The sequence below is a fragment of the Bison bison genome, unplaced genomic scaffold (assembly GCF_000754665.1).
Source record: "Bison bison bison isolate TAMUID 2011002044 unplaced genomic scaffold, Bison_UMD1.0 scf7180017864490, whole genome shotgun sequence".
Lineage (NCBI taxonomy): Eukaryota > Metazoa > Chordata > Mammalia > Artiodactyla > Bovidae > Bison > Bison bison.
The window spans coordinates 6,269,676-6,286,494 of record NW_011495049.1 but is presented as its reverse complement, the minus strand read 5'-3'; the positions used below and the strand labels follow the sequence as shown (position 1 = coordinate 6,286,494).

Here is a 16,819-nt window from a genome sequence, read left to right as displayed (position 1 = left end):
TTATGTCCCATAAAAGCCAAAAGGGTTATGATCTTACAGGCAGTGCAGATGGTAGGTTGCTGCTAGATTTCTCAGTGCTGTTGTTAATCAAGGAGTGACTCAAGGGTATACACTGAACAGATAATGACACCACAATTAAGGTAATAATTGAGGTTGGGAAGAAATATGTGCTGCGCCAGACAAGTGACAGCACTGGTGTCCACTGTCTCATGAAGCCACCCGGTTTCATGCCCCTTTTATACCCAGCTCCAATGTTTTCTGGTGCTACTGACATGTCCTTGGCCCCGACATGGTTCTGTTTGCCAGAGGGAATGGTGACGGTCTTTTGGATTCTTGGCAGGGACCTCCGCTTACCTGTCCGCTCTCACTTGCTTGACTCTCTGACAATTCATAGGGCGGAGGCACGAAATACATTTTGGCTCTTGGGAAGCCAGGAATTATGTTGCTGAGCTGAAATCCAAACATCACAAGCCAGCTTTTCACATCTATGGTGGAAACAGAAATAAAGACTTCTGAAATCATGATGGGTAGAAAGCCAGAGGGGATCTTGGAGAGAGAATGAAATAAAGTGGGATGTTGAGTATGGAGTCCAGCAGGAGAGGGAGGCAACAGCCTGTGAGAGTCTTCTGGTCGGGACCTAGAGCTGCTTTACCTGGGCTCTAGGAAACAGATGTCCTTCCAGACTTGGTCAGTTGACCCCAACCTCCCACTCCACATGGTGATTTAGGACAGTGCTGGAGTAAGCTAGATCTCCCTTCCGATGCCCTTGTTGTGTGACCTTTGGCAAGTTCCTGGCCCTCTCTCAGATTCAGGTTCATCAGATATAAACTACTAATGTCATTGGGTTGTTGTGAAGGTTGAGGGAGAAAATTCACGTGGAGGGCTTATCATGGTGCCTGGCATGTGGCTTGTTCAGTCACAGTGAAATCCTTCATTTGGCAAGTACTTCAGTATTGATGGGCCAGTCAATGTGCTTAGAAGCTAGAGATACAATGATCGGAAACATGTAGATGTGATGATTACACTGTGCAGGACCTCCAGGCAGGGGCTGCTGCACCAAGCCTCGCTCATTATGAAAGGGGTGGTCCCTGAGTGCATGCAATGCAGACAGTCACCTGGCTCCTGAGACCCTTTCCTCAGGTGTCTACTCTTCAAACGGAGGTCAAGAGAGTGCTCTTGTGTGCTCAGAATACAATTGCCCTTTCCTGCTAAGGCCTAGGGTTGGGTCGGCTCCATTGTCATGCTCCATTTCTATTCCTGAACTCCTTCCTTGTGATTTCATTATACAAGCAGTCAAGCCTTCCAGTATCCTGGCCTCTTAGTTTTTTGGTGATCCTCCACTTACTAACTCTCCTGCTCATCCTTTGGAGCTTGTGATCATGAGTAATTCTACCTCAATTTCATAGACATCACCCTCTGAACACCGCCTGGACTCTCTCTAGTTTACTCTTTTTTGTAACCTCACCCCTCCATACTCCCAGAACGTCTCCCTTCCCTAGGACCTTCAAGCCAACCTAAACTACTTTTCCCATCCCCCAGCTTCTTTGTCTGTCCTCTCTTCTTACCTAGCGTGCATTCCATGGTCAGTCATTAGAATCATCCCCTTGTGTATATTCTCAGATGCGTTGCCACTTTCTCACTTCATCACACTTGCTTGGTGAAATCATGGCAGGCTCCTGTTTGTCCCTGTTGCAGCTGAATGCGGCAGCAGAAGTGAACGAAGCCACCCTGACTGGTGTTAAATTCCTGACCATGAACCCCAGCTGTGCCTTCCTGATGCCTGGTAATCTGACCATATCCCCTTTTTCCATTCAGTCCTTCTTCCATTCTCCCGGGTGATTGGCTACTTCTCATCTCTCCTAAAACATCCCACACCTTCCTCACTCTAGCAGCTGACCTTTCATTCCTATCTGAGAAAACTGATGTGGTCAGGGGGAATTTCCATCAAACGCTCATCATATTTACCAGCTTACCAGCATTAGTACCCACATTCTCACTTTCCTTCTGTTACTCCACATGAGCTGCTGGAAAAAACCCTCTGCTGGTGTAACAGGTCACCCCATCAACATACAAACATGCCACTAAATACGCACCTTTAAAATTCCTCTCTTGTCCGTCCTTCTCCCTTTAGCCACCATACGTGTCTCACCCCCTTTATAAGAACTTCTCAAACTCAAAATAATTCTCTAGACACAGGAACTCCCATTTCTCCCCTTTGAATCAGGCTTTGCTCCCAAAGATGAATTAAAACAACACTTGTCAAGGCCATACATGACCTCCATGTTGCTGAGTCCAGTGCTGACTGTGGGCTTCATCTTACTTTGACCTATGAGAAGTCTCTGACAAGTTGAACGCTCCTGCATGTCTCTCTGTTTTAGCCTTGTGGACAACACACTGTCTTGTTGTCCCTCTCCCACCTTTGTGGCCACCTCTTGTCCCTCTTTGGTTCCTCCTCATCTCTCTGCTCTGAATGCTGGGATGTCCTAGACGCAGTCTGTGAACTTCTTCTCCACTCTATCTGTTCTTCCCAGACATGGTGATCTGACCCAGTCTCAGGGCCCTCAATACCATTTTTTCTCCTTCCAAGTTTGAGATAATATTGACATACAGAACCATATAATTTTATACAGCATGATTTAACTTACATCATGAAATGATTAGTACATTTAGTGAATACCTATTGTCTCACAGAGATACAAAATAAGAGAAAAACATTTTTTTTCTCTTATGATGGAAACTCCAGGATGGAAAATATACATCAGTTTTAGGTATATTTATCATGTCATACATTCTATCCCTAGCCCAATCTATGTTCTAAGCCAGATCACCCTAAATATACTCAGAGTCAGCAAAAATGCACCTTATCATTTTCACATGGTACCTTAATGGAGAGGAGAATGCCTAATAGAAACACTTGTCCATTATTCGATTTGATGATACACAAAAGGATTCATATAAGGAATGTTTGTTTTTAAATAATTTATTTATTTTGGGCTGCACTGGGCCTTCTGCTTGGGCTTTTCTCTAGCTGTGGCGAGTGGGACCTACTCTCTAGCTGCAGTGGTCGGGCTTCTCACTGAAGTGGCTTCTCTTGTTGCAGAGCACAGGCTTCAGGGCACACAGCTCCCAGGCTCTGCAGCACAGGCTCAGTAGTTGTGGCGCATGGGCTTTAGTTGCTTCACAGCATGTGGGATCTTCCTGGATCAGGGTTTGAACCCATGTCCCCTGCACTGGCAGACAGATTCTTTACCACTGAGCCACCAGGGAAGGCCCAGGACATGTTTTATTTGCACCTCAGTACCACTTGCGTGCTGATGCCAACTCCAAAATTTATGTCTCCATCTAGGACTTCTTCCTCAATGCCCAGTTTCTGTCCAAACCTCAGTTCCTTGTCTTCCTCTCCACATCTGTCACAGTAGCCTTCTTCATCCCTGATTATGGTAACTCCATCCTTTCAGCTACCATCCTGGACCTCTTTCTTTTTCTCACTCTCTATGTCTAATCCATCCATAAATCCTTTACTTTTGTTTTTAATTGAGGTAAATCTCATGTAACATAAAACTCATCATTTTAAAGTGCACAATTCAGTGGCTTCCAGTTACACTCACAATGTTGTACAATCATCGTTTCTGGAATTCATGAATTCCAAAACATGTTCATCATCCCCTCAAAACTGCATCACTATCAGTAGTCACTCTGCATTCTTCTTTCCCCTCAGTCCCTGACAACCACCACTGCTTTCTAGTCTCCATGGATTTGCCTTTTCTGGATATTTCATATAAATGAAATCAAAGAACGTGTGGCCTTTCATATCTGGCTTCTTTAGCACATCATTTTCAAGGTTCATCCGTGTTGTAGCATGTATCAGTATATTATTATTATTTATGGATGAATATTCTGTTTGGATATATTCCATTTTGTTTATATCCATCAGTTAATGGATATTTGGGTAGTTTACACTTTTTTTTTTTTTTTTTTTACCTATTATGGATAATGCTGTTATGACTATCCATGTACTAATTTATTTATTTTTTTCATTTACTGCCAAGGTTTTTATTATTATTAGGATAACATTTAAACAAATGAAGTATAGTGATTTACAATGGTGCATTAGTTTCAGGTATAGCAAAGTGATTCAGTTATGTACATACATATATATTCTTTTTTTACTTTAGTTTTTATTTTATATTGGAATATAGTTGATTTACAGTGTTGTTTCAGGTGTACAGCTAACTGATTCAGCTATCCATATGCACATATTCATTCTTTTTCAGATTATTTTCCTATATAGGTTATTACAGCATATTGAGTAGAGTTCCCTGTGCTATACAGTAGGTCCCTGTTGATTACCTATTTTATATATTAAAGTGAAGTTGATCAGTCGTGTCCAACTCTTGGCAACCCCATGGACTGTAGCCCACCAGGCTCCTCTGTCCATGGAATTTTCCACGCAAGAATACTGGAATGGGTTGCCATTTCCTTCTCCAGGGGATCTTCCTGACCCAGGGATTGAACTCCGGTCTCCCCCATTGCAGGCAGATAATTTACCATCTGAGCCACCAGGGAAGCCCATTTTATATATAGTAGTTGTTATTTAGTTGCAAAGTTGTGTCCGACTTCGCAACCCCATGAACTGCAGCACTCCATGCTTCCCTGTCCTTCACCATCTCTTGTAGTTTGTTCAAACTCAGGTCCATTGAGTTGATGATGCCATCTAACCATCTCATCCTCTATTGTCCCCTTCTCCTCCTGCCTTCAATCTTTCCCAGCATCAGGGTCTTTTCCAGTGAGTTGGCTCTTAACATCACGTGGCCAAAGTATTGGAGCTTCAGCTTTAGTGTCAGTCCTTCCAGTGAATATTTAGGGTCAATGCCCTTTAGGACTGACTTCCTTGATTTCCTTGCTGTCCAAGGGACTCTCAAGAGCCTTTTCTAGTACCACAGTTTGAAAGCATTAAATTCTTCAGCACTCAGCCTTCTTTATGGTCCAACTCTCATATCTGTACATGACTACTGGGAAAACCATAGCTTTGACTAGATGGACCTTTGCCATTTGTCAGCAAAGTGATGTCTCTGCTTTTTAATACACGGTCTAGGTTTGTCATAGCTTTTCTTCCAAGGAGAAAATGTCTTTTAATTTTATGGCTGCAGTCACCATCTGCACTGATTTTGGAGCCCAAGAAAATTAAAATGAAATCTGTCACTGTTTCCACATTTTCCCCCATCTATTTCCCATGAAGTGATGGGACCGGATGCCATGATCTTCATTTTTTGAATGTTTAGTTTTAAGCCAGCTTTTTCACTTTCCTCTTACACCTTCATCAGGAGGCTCTTTGGTTCCTCTTCACTTTCTGCCACTAAAATGGTATCACCTGCATATCTAAGGTTGTTGATATTTCTCCTGGCAATCTTGATTCCAGCTTCATCAAGCCCAGCATTTCGCATGATGTCCTCTGCATATAAGTTAAATAAGCGGGGTGACAATATACTCCTTTGCCAACTTTGAACCAGTCCATCATTTCATGTCTAGTTCTAAATGTTGCTTCTTGTCCTGCAAACAGGTTTCTCAGGAAACAGGTAAGTTGATCTGGTACTCCCAACTGTCTAAGAATTTTCCACAGTTTGTTGTGATACACACAGTCAAAGGCTTTAGCATAGTCAATGATGCAGAAGTAGATGTTTTTCTGGAATTCCTTAGCTTTTTCTACAATCCAACAAATGTCGGCAATTTGTTCTCTGGTTCCTCTGCCTTTTCTAAACCAGCTTGTACATCTGGAAGTTCTCAGTTCATGTACTGCTGAAGCCTAACTTGAATAATTTTGAGCATAATTTTGTTAGCATGTGAAATGAGTGCAGTTGTATGGTAGTTTGAGCATTCTTTGGCATTGTCTTTCTTTGGGATTGGAATGAAAACTGACCTTTTCCAGCCCTGTGGCCACTGCAGAGTTTCCCAATTTGCTGGCATATTGAGTGCAGCACTTTCACAGCATCATCTTTTAGGATTTGAAATAGCTCAGCTGGAATTCCATCACCTCCACTAGCTTTGTTCATAGTAATGCTTCCTAAGGCCCACTTGACTTCACACTCCAGGATGTCTGGTTCTAGGTGAGTGACGACAGCATCATGATTATCCAGGTCATTAAGACCTTTTTTTGCACAGTTCTTCTGTGAATTCTTGCCACTTATAAATCTCTTCTGCTTCTATTAGGTCCTTGCTGCTTCTGTCCTTTATTGTGCCCAACTTTGCATGTTCCTGTGGTATCTTTAATTTTCTTGAAGAGATCTCTCGTCTTTCCCATTCTATTGTTTTCCTTTACTTCTTTGCATCATTAAGAAGGCTTTCTTATTTCTCCTTGCTGTTCTCTGAAACTCTGCATTCAGTTGGTTATATCTTTCCCTTTCTCCTTAGACTTTAACTTCTCCTCTTTTCTCAGCTATTTGTAAGGCCTCCTCGGACAACCACTTTGCCTTGTTGCATTTCTTTTTCTTGGGGATGGTTTTGGTTACCACCTGTAGAGAGTTACAAACCTCCATCCATAGTTCTTCAGGCACTCTATCTACCAGATCTAGTCCCTTGAATCTATTTGTCACCCCTACTGTATAATTGTTAGGGATTTGATTTAGGTCATACCTGAAAGTCCTAGTGGTTTTCCCTACTTTCTTCAATTTAAGTCTGAATTTTGCAACAAGGAGCTGATGAGCTCAGCCATAGTCATCAACAGGTCTTGTTCTTGCTGACTAGATAGAGATTTTTCACCTTCAGCTGCAAAAAATATAATCAATCTGGTTTCAGTATTGACCATCTGGTGATGTCCATGTGTAGAGTCATCTCTTTTGTTGTTGGAAGAGGGTGTTTGCTATGACCAGTGCATTCTCTTGGCAAATCTGTTAGCCTTTGCCCTGCTTCATTCTGTACTCCAAGGCCAACCTTGCCTGTTACTCCAGGTGTCTCCTGATTTGTTGCTTTTGCATTCCAGTCCCCTCTGATGAAAAGGACATTTTTTGGTGTTAATTCTAGGAGGTCTTGTAGGTCTTCATTGAACTGTTCAAGTTCAGCTTCTTTGGCATTAGTGATTGGGGCATGGACTTGGATTTTTGTGGTGTTGAATGGTTTGCCTTGGAAATAAACCCAAGTACTGCATTTCAGACTCTTGTTGACTATGAGGGCTACTCCACTTCTTCTTCGGGATTCTTGCCCACAGTAGTAAATATAATGGTCATCTGAATTAAGTTTGCCCATTCTCGTCCACTTTAATTCACTGATTCCTAAAATGTTGATGTTCACTCTTGCCGTCTCCTGTTTGACCACATCCGATTTACCCTGACTCATGGACCTAACATTCCAGGTTCCTATGAAATACTGTTGTTTACAGCATTTGATTTTACTTTCACCACCAGTTGTTGTTGTTCAGTTGAGACCCCATGGACTGCAGTATGCCAGGCTTACTCAAACTCATGTCCTTGAGTCGGTGTTGCCGTCCAACCATCTCGCCCTCTGTCCACAACTGGGTGTTGTTTCTCCTGTGGCCCAGCCTCTTCATTCTTTTGGAACTATTTCTCTGTTCTTCCCCAGTAGCATATTGGACACCTACCGACCTGGGGAGGGGCTTATCTTTCAGTGCCATATCTTTTTGCCTTTTCATACTCTGAATGGGGCTCTCAAGGCAAGAATACTGAAGTGGTTTGCCATTCCCTTCTCCAGTGGATCACATTTTGTCAGGCCATTAGTAGCACGGACATGCCCTCTAGCCTCTCCACATAGCTGGAAGACATGCCTGGTGCTCTGGCTGTCCCACTGCTGGCCCTCGTTCAGTGTATAAACCTTCATGGGCCATTGGGTGTTGGTCAATGTGAAGCCGGGGGCTAAGGCAAAGGCCCTGCTGCAAGAGGGCCTGAGAGAGGCTGGAGCTGATGTTGGAGGACGCCCAGGAACAGAGGGCTCCTCCGGTTTTCCATTGCCTCTGGCTGCCCTGGGGCCAATCCACCAAGCTTCTAATTTATCCCTCCTTACCATGTTTTCCCCCAGCAACCACAAGTCTGCTTTCAAAGTCTTAGTCTGTTTCTGTGTTGCAAATGAGTTCATTTGTATCATTCTTTTTTTAGATTCTACATATAAGTGATATCAAATGATATTTGTCTTTCTGTGTCTAACTTGACTCAGTATAACAATCTCTAGGGTCCATCCACATTGCTGCAAATGGCATTATTTTGTTCTTTTTATGGCTGAGTAATATTCCATTGTATATATGTCCCATATCTTTATCCATTCTTCTGTTGATGGACATTTAGGTTGCTTCCATGTCCTGGCTATTGTAAATAGTGCTGCAGTGAACACTAGGGTGCATGTATCTTTTCTAATTATGGTTTTCTCCAGATATGTGCCCAGGAGTGGGATTGCTGGATCACACGGTAGCTCTGTTTTTCTTAAGAATTTCCATACTGTTCTCTGTAGTGGTGGTACCAATTTACATTCCCACCAACAGTGCAGGAGGGTTCCCTTTTCTGTACACTTTTTCAGCACTTATTGTTTGTAGACTTTTGATGATGACTATTCTGACTGGTGTGAGGTGATACCTCATTGTAGTTTTGATTTGCATTTCTCTGATAATTACTGATGTTGAGCATCTTTTCATGTGCTTTATGGTCACATGTATGCCTTCTTTGGAGAAATGTCTGTTTAGATCTTCTGTCCATTTTTTGATTGGGTTGTTTGTTTTTGGCATGATCTGTTTGTACATTTTGGAGATTAAACATTGTTGGTTGTTTCACTTGCAAATAACTTCTCCCATTCTGTAGGTTGTCTTTTCATTTTGTGTACAGTTTCCTTTGCCATGCAAAAGCTTTTAAGTTTAATTTGGACCCGTTTGTTTATTTGCGTAGTGACTATCTCTTATAATAGTTTTTAAGGTCTATTTTGTCTGATATGAATATTGCTACTCCAGCTTTCTTTTGATTTCCAGTTGCATAGAATATTCTTTACCATTCTCTCCCTTTCAGTCTGTATGTGTTCATGTCCCTAGATCTGAAGTGGGTCTCTACTAGACAGCATATATATGGGTCTTGTTTTTCCATTCAGCCAGTCTATGTCTTTTGTTGGAGCATGTAATCAATTTATGTTTAAAGTAATTATTGATATGTATGTTCTTATTGGAGAAGGAAATGGCAACCTACTCCAGGATTCTCCTGGAGAATCCCATGTGCAGAGGAAGCTGGTAGGCTATAGATGATGGAGTGGCAAAGAGTCAGATATGACTGAGTGACTTAGCATGCAAGCACCCACATGTCTTTATTGCTGTTTGGTTAATTGCTTTGGGTTTGTTTTTACAGCTCTTTTTCCCCCTTCCTCTTTTCTTGTGGTTTGATGACTATCTTTAATGATGTGTTGGATTGCTTGTGTGTTTGTATCTGTTGTAGATTTTTGGTTTGAGGTTCCCATGAGGTTTTGATATAGCATCTATGTGTATGAGATTGTTTTAACTTGCTGATCTCTTAATTTCCCATGCACTTCTAATATCCTACATTTGTACTCTTCCCTCTTCTCACAATTGCTGGTTTTGATAACATATTTGTGTGTGATTTCCTACCCTTATGTTTGCCTTTACCATGAGCTTTTTGATTTGTAATTTCCTTGTTTCTAGTTGTGGCCTTTTCTTTTCTGCTTAGAGAAGCTCCTTTAGCATTTGTTGCAAAGCTAGCTTGGTGGTGCTGAATTCTCTTAGCTATTGCTTGTCTGTAAAGCTTTTGATTTCTCCACTGAATCGTAATGAGAGCCTTTCTGGGTAGAGTACTCTTGCTTGTAGGTTCTTCCCTTTCACCACTTTTTTTTTTTTCCTTTCACTACTTTAAATGTATCATGCCACTCTCTTCTGGTCTGCAGAGTTTCCGGGGAAAACCAGCTGACAGCCTTATGGGGATTCCCTTAAATATTATTTGTTGCTTGTCATAATTTTTGGTTGTCTTTTATTTTTGTCACTTTGACTAATATGTGTCTCAGCATGTTCTTCCTTGAGTTTGTCTTATATGGGACAACTGTGAACTTTGTGGACTTGAATGAGTATGTCCCTTCTTATGACAGGAGAGTTTGGTGCCTAATCTCTTCAAATATTTTCTCAGGCCCTTCTCTCTCTCTCATCTCCTTCTAGGACTCCTATAATGGGAATGTTGATGTTTTTAATGTCCCAGAGGTCTCTGAGACTGTTTTCATTTCTTTTTATTTTTCTTTTTTTCTATTCCACAGCAGTGATTTCTACCACTCTCTTCCAGCTGACATATTTGTTCTTCTGTCTCACTTATTCTTCTATTGATTTATTCTAGACTATTTTTATTTAAGTTATTGTATTGTTAACCTCTGTTCTTTAAATATTTTAGGTCTTTTAAAAATGTTTCTTGTATCTTCTCAGTCTGTGCCTCCATTCATTTTCCAGGATCTTGGATCATCTTTACTATCATTATTCTGAATTCTTTTTCAGGTAGATTGCCTACCACCAGTTCACTTAATTGTACTTCTGGCTTTTTATCTTGTTCCTTCATCTGAAACATATTTCTTTGCCATCTCATTCTGTCTTTCTGTGTTTGTGGTCTCCTTTCTGCAGACTGTAGGGTTGTAGATCTTCTTGCTTCTTCTGTCCATCTCCTCGTGGATGAGGCTGGTGTAAGAGGCTTGTGCAGGCTTCCTAGTGGGAGGGACTAGTTCCTGCCCATTGGTGAGTGGAGCTAGGTCTTGTCCCTCTGGTATGCAGAGCCATTTCAAGAGAGATATTTTCAGGTGGCTTGTGATCTCAGTACAACTTTAGGCAGCCTGCCTGCTGATGAGGTTGTGTTCTCTCTCTGCTGATTGTTTGGCCTGGGGTGTCCGGGGACTACAGTCTGCAGGCTCTTGGGTGGGGCCAGGTGTTGGTGCCAAAATCATGACCTCTGGGAGAGCTCACACCAATCACTGTTCCCTGGCACTTCTACCACCAGTGTCCTTGCCCCCACAAGTGAGCCACAGCCAATCGCCACATCCCCAGGAGACCCTCCTTACACTAGCCTTGCCAAGACCCACAGGTAGGTCTGGCCCAGACTGCTGTGTGGTCACTGCTTTTGCTGGGTGCCAGTACATGTGAAATCTTGTGTGCATCCTCCAAAAGTAGAGTCTCTGTTTCCTTCATTCCTCTGGAGCTCCTACACGCAAGCTCTGCTGGCCTTCAATGCCAAATGCTCTGGAACTCCTCCTCCTGTTGGCAGACAGCCTGGAGAGCCCAACATGGGGCTCAGAACTCACTCCTGTGGGAGAACCTCTGTGATATAATTATTTTCCAGTTTATGGGTTACCCATCCAGTGGGGACAGGATTTGATTATGTCACGAAAGTGCCCCTCCTACCATCTGGTTGTGACTTCTTTGGATGTTAAAATATCTTTTTTGGTAGGTTCCAGTCTTTTTTGTCAATGGCTGTTCAGCAGTTAGTTGTGATTTTGTGAGAAGAGGTCCTACTCAAGTCCTACTCTGCCATCTTGTCCAGAATTGAGGGCTCTACATATGTTCTTTTCCAGATACTTTTCCATTAAAGGTTATTACAAGATATTGAACATACTTCCCTGTGCTATACAGGTCCTTGTTGTTTATTTTATATAAAGTATTGTGTCTGTGTTAATCTCAAACATCAAATATATTTCCCCCTCCCCCTTTCCCCTTTAGTAATCATCATACTTTGTTTTCTGTGTCTGTGAGTTTCTCTGTATTTTTAAAAATAACTTAGTTTGTACTATTTTTTAATTCCACACATAAATTATATCATATATTTGTCTTTCTGACTTTTTCACTTAGTATGATAATCTCTAGGTTTATTCATATTGTTGCAAATGGCATTATTTTATTTTTTTATGGTCAAGTAATATTCCATTGTATATATGTACCATATCTTTTTTATCCATTCATTTGTTGATGGGCATTTGGATTGTTTCCATGTCTTGGCTATTATGAACAGTGCTGCTATGAACATAGAGGGGACATGTATCTTTTCGAATTATAATTTTATCTTTTCTGGTTATATGCCTGGGAGTGGGATTGCAGAATCATGTGATAGCTCTATTTTTAGTTTTTTTTTTTAAAGGAGCCTCCATACTGTTCTCCATACTGGCTGCACCAATCTACATTTCCACCAACAGTGTAGGAGGGTTCCCTTTTCTCTACACCCTCTCCAGCATTTGTTATTTGTAAACTTTAAAAAAAATTTAAGGGACTTCCCTGGTTGTCCAGTGGCTAAGATGCTGAGCTCCCAATGCAGGGGCCCAGGTTCAATTCCTGGTCAGGGAACTAGATCCCACATGCCACAGTGAAGATCAAAGATCCTGTGTGCCATAACCCAGGGAAGCCAAATAAATAAATAAATAAATAATTTAAATATTTATTTGGCTGAGTCAGGTTTTAGTTGCAGCACTTGGGATCTTTAGTTTCAGTATGTGGGATCTAGTTTCCTCACCAGGGAGTGATCCTGGGCCCTTTGCATTGGGAGCGCAGAGACTTAGCTGCTGGGCCACCAGGGAAGTCCCATTTGTAGACTTTTTGATGATGGTAAAAATTGACATTTGAAAATGTATTTTTAGTTCTCTTGTGTATACACCTACGTGTGGAATTGCTGAGTCCTATGGTTAAATCTTTTAGTTTTACTTTTAAAACAGACCAGAATCTGTGTCTTCTCACCACTTCTACCATCTCAACCCTTGCCTCATCTTCTAACTGGCCTCCCTGCTTTCACCTCTGCTCCACACACCCTGTCAACACAGCAGCCAGAATAAGCCCTTGTTGTTGTTGTTGAGTCACTTCAGTTGTGTCCGACTCTGTGCGACCCCATAGACGGCCGCCCAACAGGCTCCCCCATCCCTGGGATTCTCCAGGCAAGAACACTGGAGTGGGTTGCCATTTCCTTCTCCAGTGCATGAAAGTGAAAAGTGAAAGTGAAGTCGCTCAGTCGTGTCTGACCCTCAGCGACCCCATGGACCGCAGCTTTCCAGGCTCCTCCATCCATGGGATTTTCCAGGCAAGAGTACTGGAGTGGGGTGCCAATAAGCCCTTAGCATTCCTCTACTCATTACACTCCAGGGATTCCCTCGTTTCTCTCAATGAAGAAGTGAAAGTTCTGCTAATGGTCTGTAGGCACCCTTAACATATGATCTCTCTTCTCCTGCTCTCTCTGCTTCAGCCTCTCTGCTATTTCTTAAACATGCTAGGTGCACACTCATCTTGGGGCCTTTATACTGGCAACCCCTCTACCTGGAATGTGCTGTCTCACTCTTCCCTTTTTCAAGTCTTGCTCAGATACTGCCTCCAATAAGGCTGACCTCAACCACCACATTTAACCCCTGCCCATTCCCACCTAACAATCCCTAGTCCCCTTCCTTTTGCATCCCCCACTGCCAAAACTGTAACCACACTTTAACATGTGTCTCATATGGTTATTTATTGCATTCATTCTTTATTGTCTGTCTCCCTCACTGAGAATGTAAGCTCCACCAGGACAGGGAGTTAAATGTCTATTTCATTCACTGATGTCTCCCCAGGGCTGGCACAAAATAGGTGCTCAGTAAGGATTCATGGGGTGGATGAATGACGAAACACTGAACATATGTGGCAAAAGCCACCCTGACTACTGTGTGTGACAGAGGAACTACCTGTACCTGCCTGAGAAGATGCATCTGAAGGGGTTGAATAAGGTCTACCCACCTCCTGCCCGGGGGCTGGTATGAGGGGCTTAATGCAACTTTGCTACTAAACACCCAGGCCTAGAAGACCCTTTAATGAGGGAGATTCTGGGATCCGTGGTGTATCCATCAGCCTTAGGTACAGACTAGGTATTGAATGACTTGGTAACTATACTTATTAATGATAGTCCATTTAAGACTGATTAACATCAATAATCATACATGTATACAGGCTAAGTTGCTTCAGTCATGTCCGACTCTGTGTGATTTAATGTAGCCTACCAGGATCCTCTGTCCATGGAATTCTCCTGGCAAGAATATTGGAGTGGGTTGTCATGCCCTCCTCCAGGGGATCTTCCCAACCCAGGGATTGAATGGGAGTCTCTTATGTCTCCTGCACTGGCAGGTGGGTTCTTTACCACTAGCGCCACCTGGGAAGCCCATTTAAGAGTCATTATCATCAATAATCATAAGAGAGATGCACATAAAAACCACAGTGAAACAGTACCTCATACCTCTCAGAATCACTGTCATCAAAAAGACAAGAAACAATAAGTGTTGGTGAGGATGTGGAGAAAAGGGAGTCCTTAAGCCCTGTTGATGGGAATGTTAATTGGTGTAGCCACCACAGAAAACAGTATGGAGGGTCCTCAAAAATTAAAAATACAACTGCTATATGATCTGGCAAATCTACTGCTGGGTATTTATCCAAAGAAAACACTAATTTGAAAAGACATATGCACCCCTATGTTCATTGCAGCGTTATATATAATAGCTAAGACATGGAACCTAAATGTCCATGGACAGATGAACGGATGAAGACAATGTGATGAATGAAGACATCTATAGTGGAATATTACCCAGCTATAAAAAAGAATGAAATCTTGCCATATGTGACAACACATATGAGGCTAATCTTATTGAAAGAAGTTAGCGAAAGACAAATACCATATGTTTCTACTTAAGTGTGGACTTTAAAAAACAAAACAAATGAACAAATATATTAAAAAATAAGAGTCACAGATACAGAGAACAAACAGGTGGTTGACAGAGTGGAGATGAGTGGGGGAATGAGCTAAATAGATGAAGGGGATTAAGAGCTACAACTACCAGTTATAAATAGGTCACAGGGATGTAATGTACAACTCAGGGAATATGGTCGATAGCACTGTAATAACTTTGGTGCGTAATCTATAAAAATACTGAATCACTATGTTGTATACTTGAAGCTCATATAATATTGTAAGTCAACCATACATCAATAAAGAAGTCATTTAAGAATACAGGTTTGAAATTGCTTTAAAAATTGTGTCAGCATCCTAGCAGAGAGAAGCCTGGCTTTAGCCCAGCAACAATCATATACCCACAGAGCATCTGTGTGCAAAGTACTACTAGATGATGAATGCTGTGCAGTGTGGATTTCTAAACTGGGTATTCCTGGTCACCCATCATGGTCACCTGTCAAGATTGTTCTGCCATATCTAGGTATTATCTTACTGGTATTTGCTATCTAATTAAAAAATTGTTTTGCCTTGTCTACTTAAGGAAATCCATTTAAAAAAAGAAGAGACTTTATGTCACTACCATAAGTAGGAAGGCAGACTCGCTGCAAACAGAAAATAACTGTAAAATTAAAACAAAGCAATGCAATTAAATTGGAGCATGATTTTGTTACCTGCTACCGGGGGAGTCTTAGACCTGCTCTCTCCATTAAAAAGGGAGATAAGAAGTGTTAATGAGGTGTTAAATACAACCAGCATCAACTGGAGGCTTTCTCCTCTGCCGATTTGGGAGAATAAAAAGAGCCTGGAAAGAAACTAACTTTCCCCATTTGTGTTGCCATGTTATTTAATACCTCATCTATACAACGTATAAAATCATCACATTTTTCACCAGGGATATGAAGGGAATCCCACGAAAGGCAAGAGAAGAGGTCTTTGCCCTTAGCAGACTCTCCGCATCCTGACCTCTTCCCTGAAGGCATCTCTCCTTGTTCTCCAGGAGATAAGTTAACAACACCCTGCCTTGGGGACCACACATTTCTTCATTTTTTTTTTTTTTTTTTGGCCACACCATACGGCATGCAGGATCTTAGTTCCCTGGCCAGGGATTGAACATGTGCCCCCTACAATGGACGTGCAGTCTTAACCACTGCACCACCAGGGAAGTCGCAAGGGACCAGACATTTTAATGGCCGCTCCGATGAACACTAATAGTTCATGTCATGTGTTTTCTTCTTTTAAAGTTTCTAACGTGGCTTGGTTTCCAAGTGTAAACCTCTTCTGAAATGTTTATTCAAGTCGCTTGTCTCCTCCATTTCGCAGAAGGCACTTGTGGCATCAAACAGACACCTCTCCTCCTTTCAAAGTCATTGGCGTCCTCTGATGATAGCCTCCCTAAACAATCAATCCTCGAGGTAGGAGCTGGTGATGTGGCCCCTCCTAACAGCTCATCACTCCCCCTCCTTATGTTCTTCGCAGCGAGTGCCGCTGGAGCACGTGCTCTGTAATACACACTGTCAGCACAGCGGCTTAGGTGCTAAGTGCAGACAGAGCAGAGGGTAGTGAGGAGGAGGCTGGGCCTCCCTCCTCTCAGGGAAATCAACCTCCATGAAGTCTGACTTCAAACCTGCATGAACCTGGGGGTCTGTAAGCCCAGAGATCCCCAAGGGAGAAAGGTGGGGAGCCAGCCCAAGTCATCGTGGATAACATTTCTGAGGTTTGCTTACCTCAGAATGTGGGGTTTCAGATTTGCCAGAGCAATGCCACTCAGGCCAGAGTTTGGGATCTGTTTCAAAGTAGAGCTGCAGACCCCTGGGAGCCCTAGGGAATTACATTAAGGGGATAACTTCACTTCTCACCTACAGACCTCCTGTCTCGGAGTCTAGAGCTTCTTATAAAGCCAAATGCATTCCTACCATCAATCAGGCTTTGTGCAGGCCTCGGCTCTTTACATATCATGACTCACTTGCTCCTAACAGGGGGTCTATGCTGCCCGCCTCTGTGCCAGTAGAGGAAACAGCCTCCACCAGCCTCAAGAGGTGTCTGCTGCATTCAGGGAGTTGTATTTCCAAACAGCAAAGACTCTTTTGAGCACAACAGAGGGAGAGAGAGAGAGAATTTCTATTCATGGAGTTCCT

At 42.4% G+C, this 16,819-nt stretch overlaps 1 protein-coding gene and 1 non-coding gene across 2 annotated transcripts in view; one reads left to right on the top strand and one right to left on the bottom strand.

Moving 5' to 3' along the window:
* Nucleotides 1-16,819, bottom strand: part of TENM2 (teneurin transmembrane protein 2) — a 1,056,669-nt gene that overhangs the window by 2,087 nt on the left and 1,037,763 nt on the right. Inside the window, exon 28 of the mRNA XM_010863352.1 lies at nucleotides 355-485. Within this exon, the coding sequence (XP_010861654.1) occupies nucleotides 355-485 (131 nt within the window). The remainder of the gene's footprint in view (nucleotides 1-354; nucleotides 486-16,819) is intronic.
* TRNAG-CCC lies at nucleotides 12,224-12,295 on the top strand. The gene has a single exon. It is a non-coding gene; the product is annotated as a tRNA-Gly (tRNA).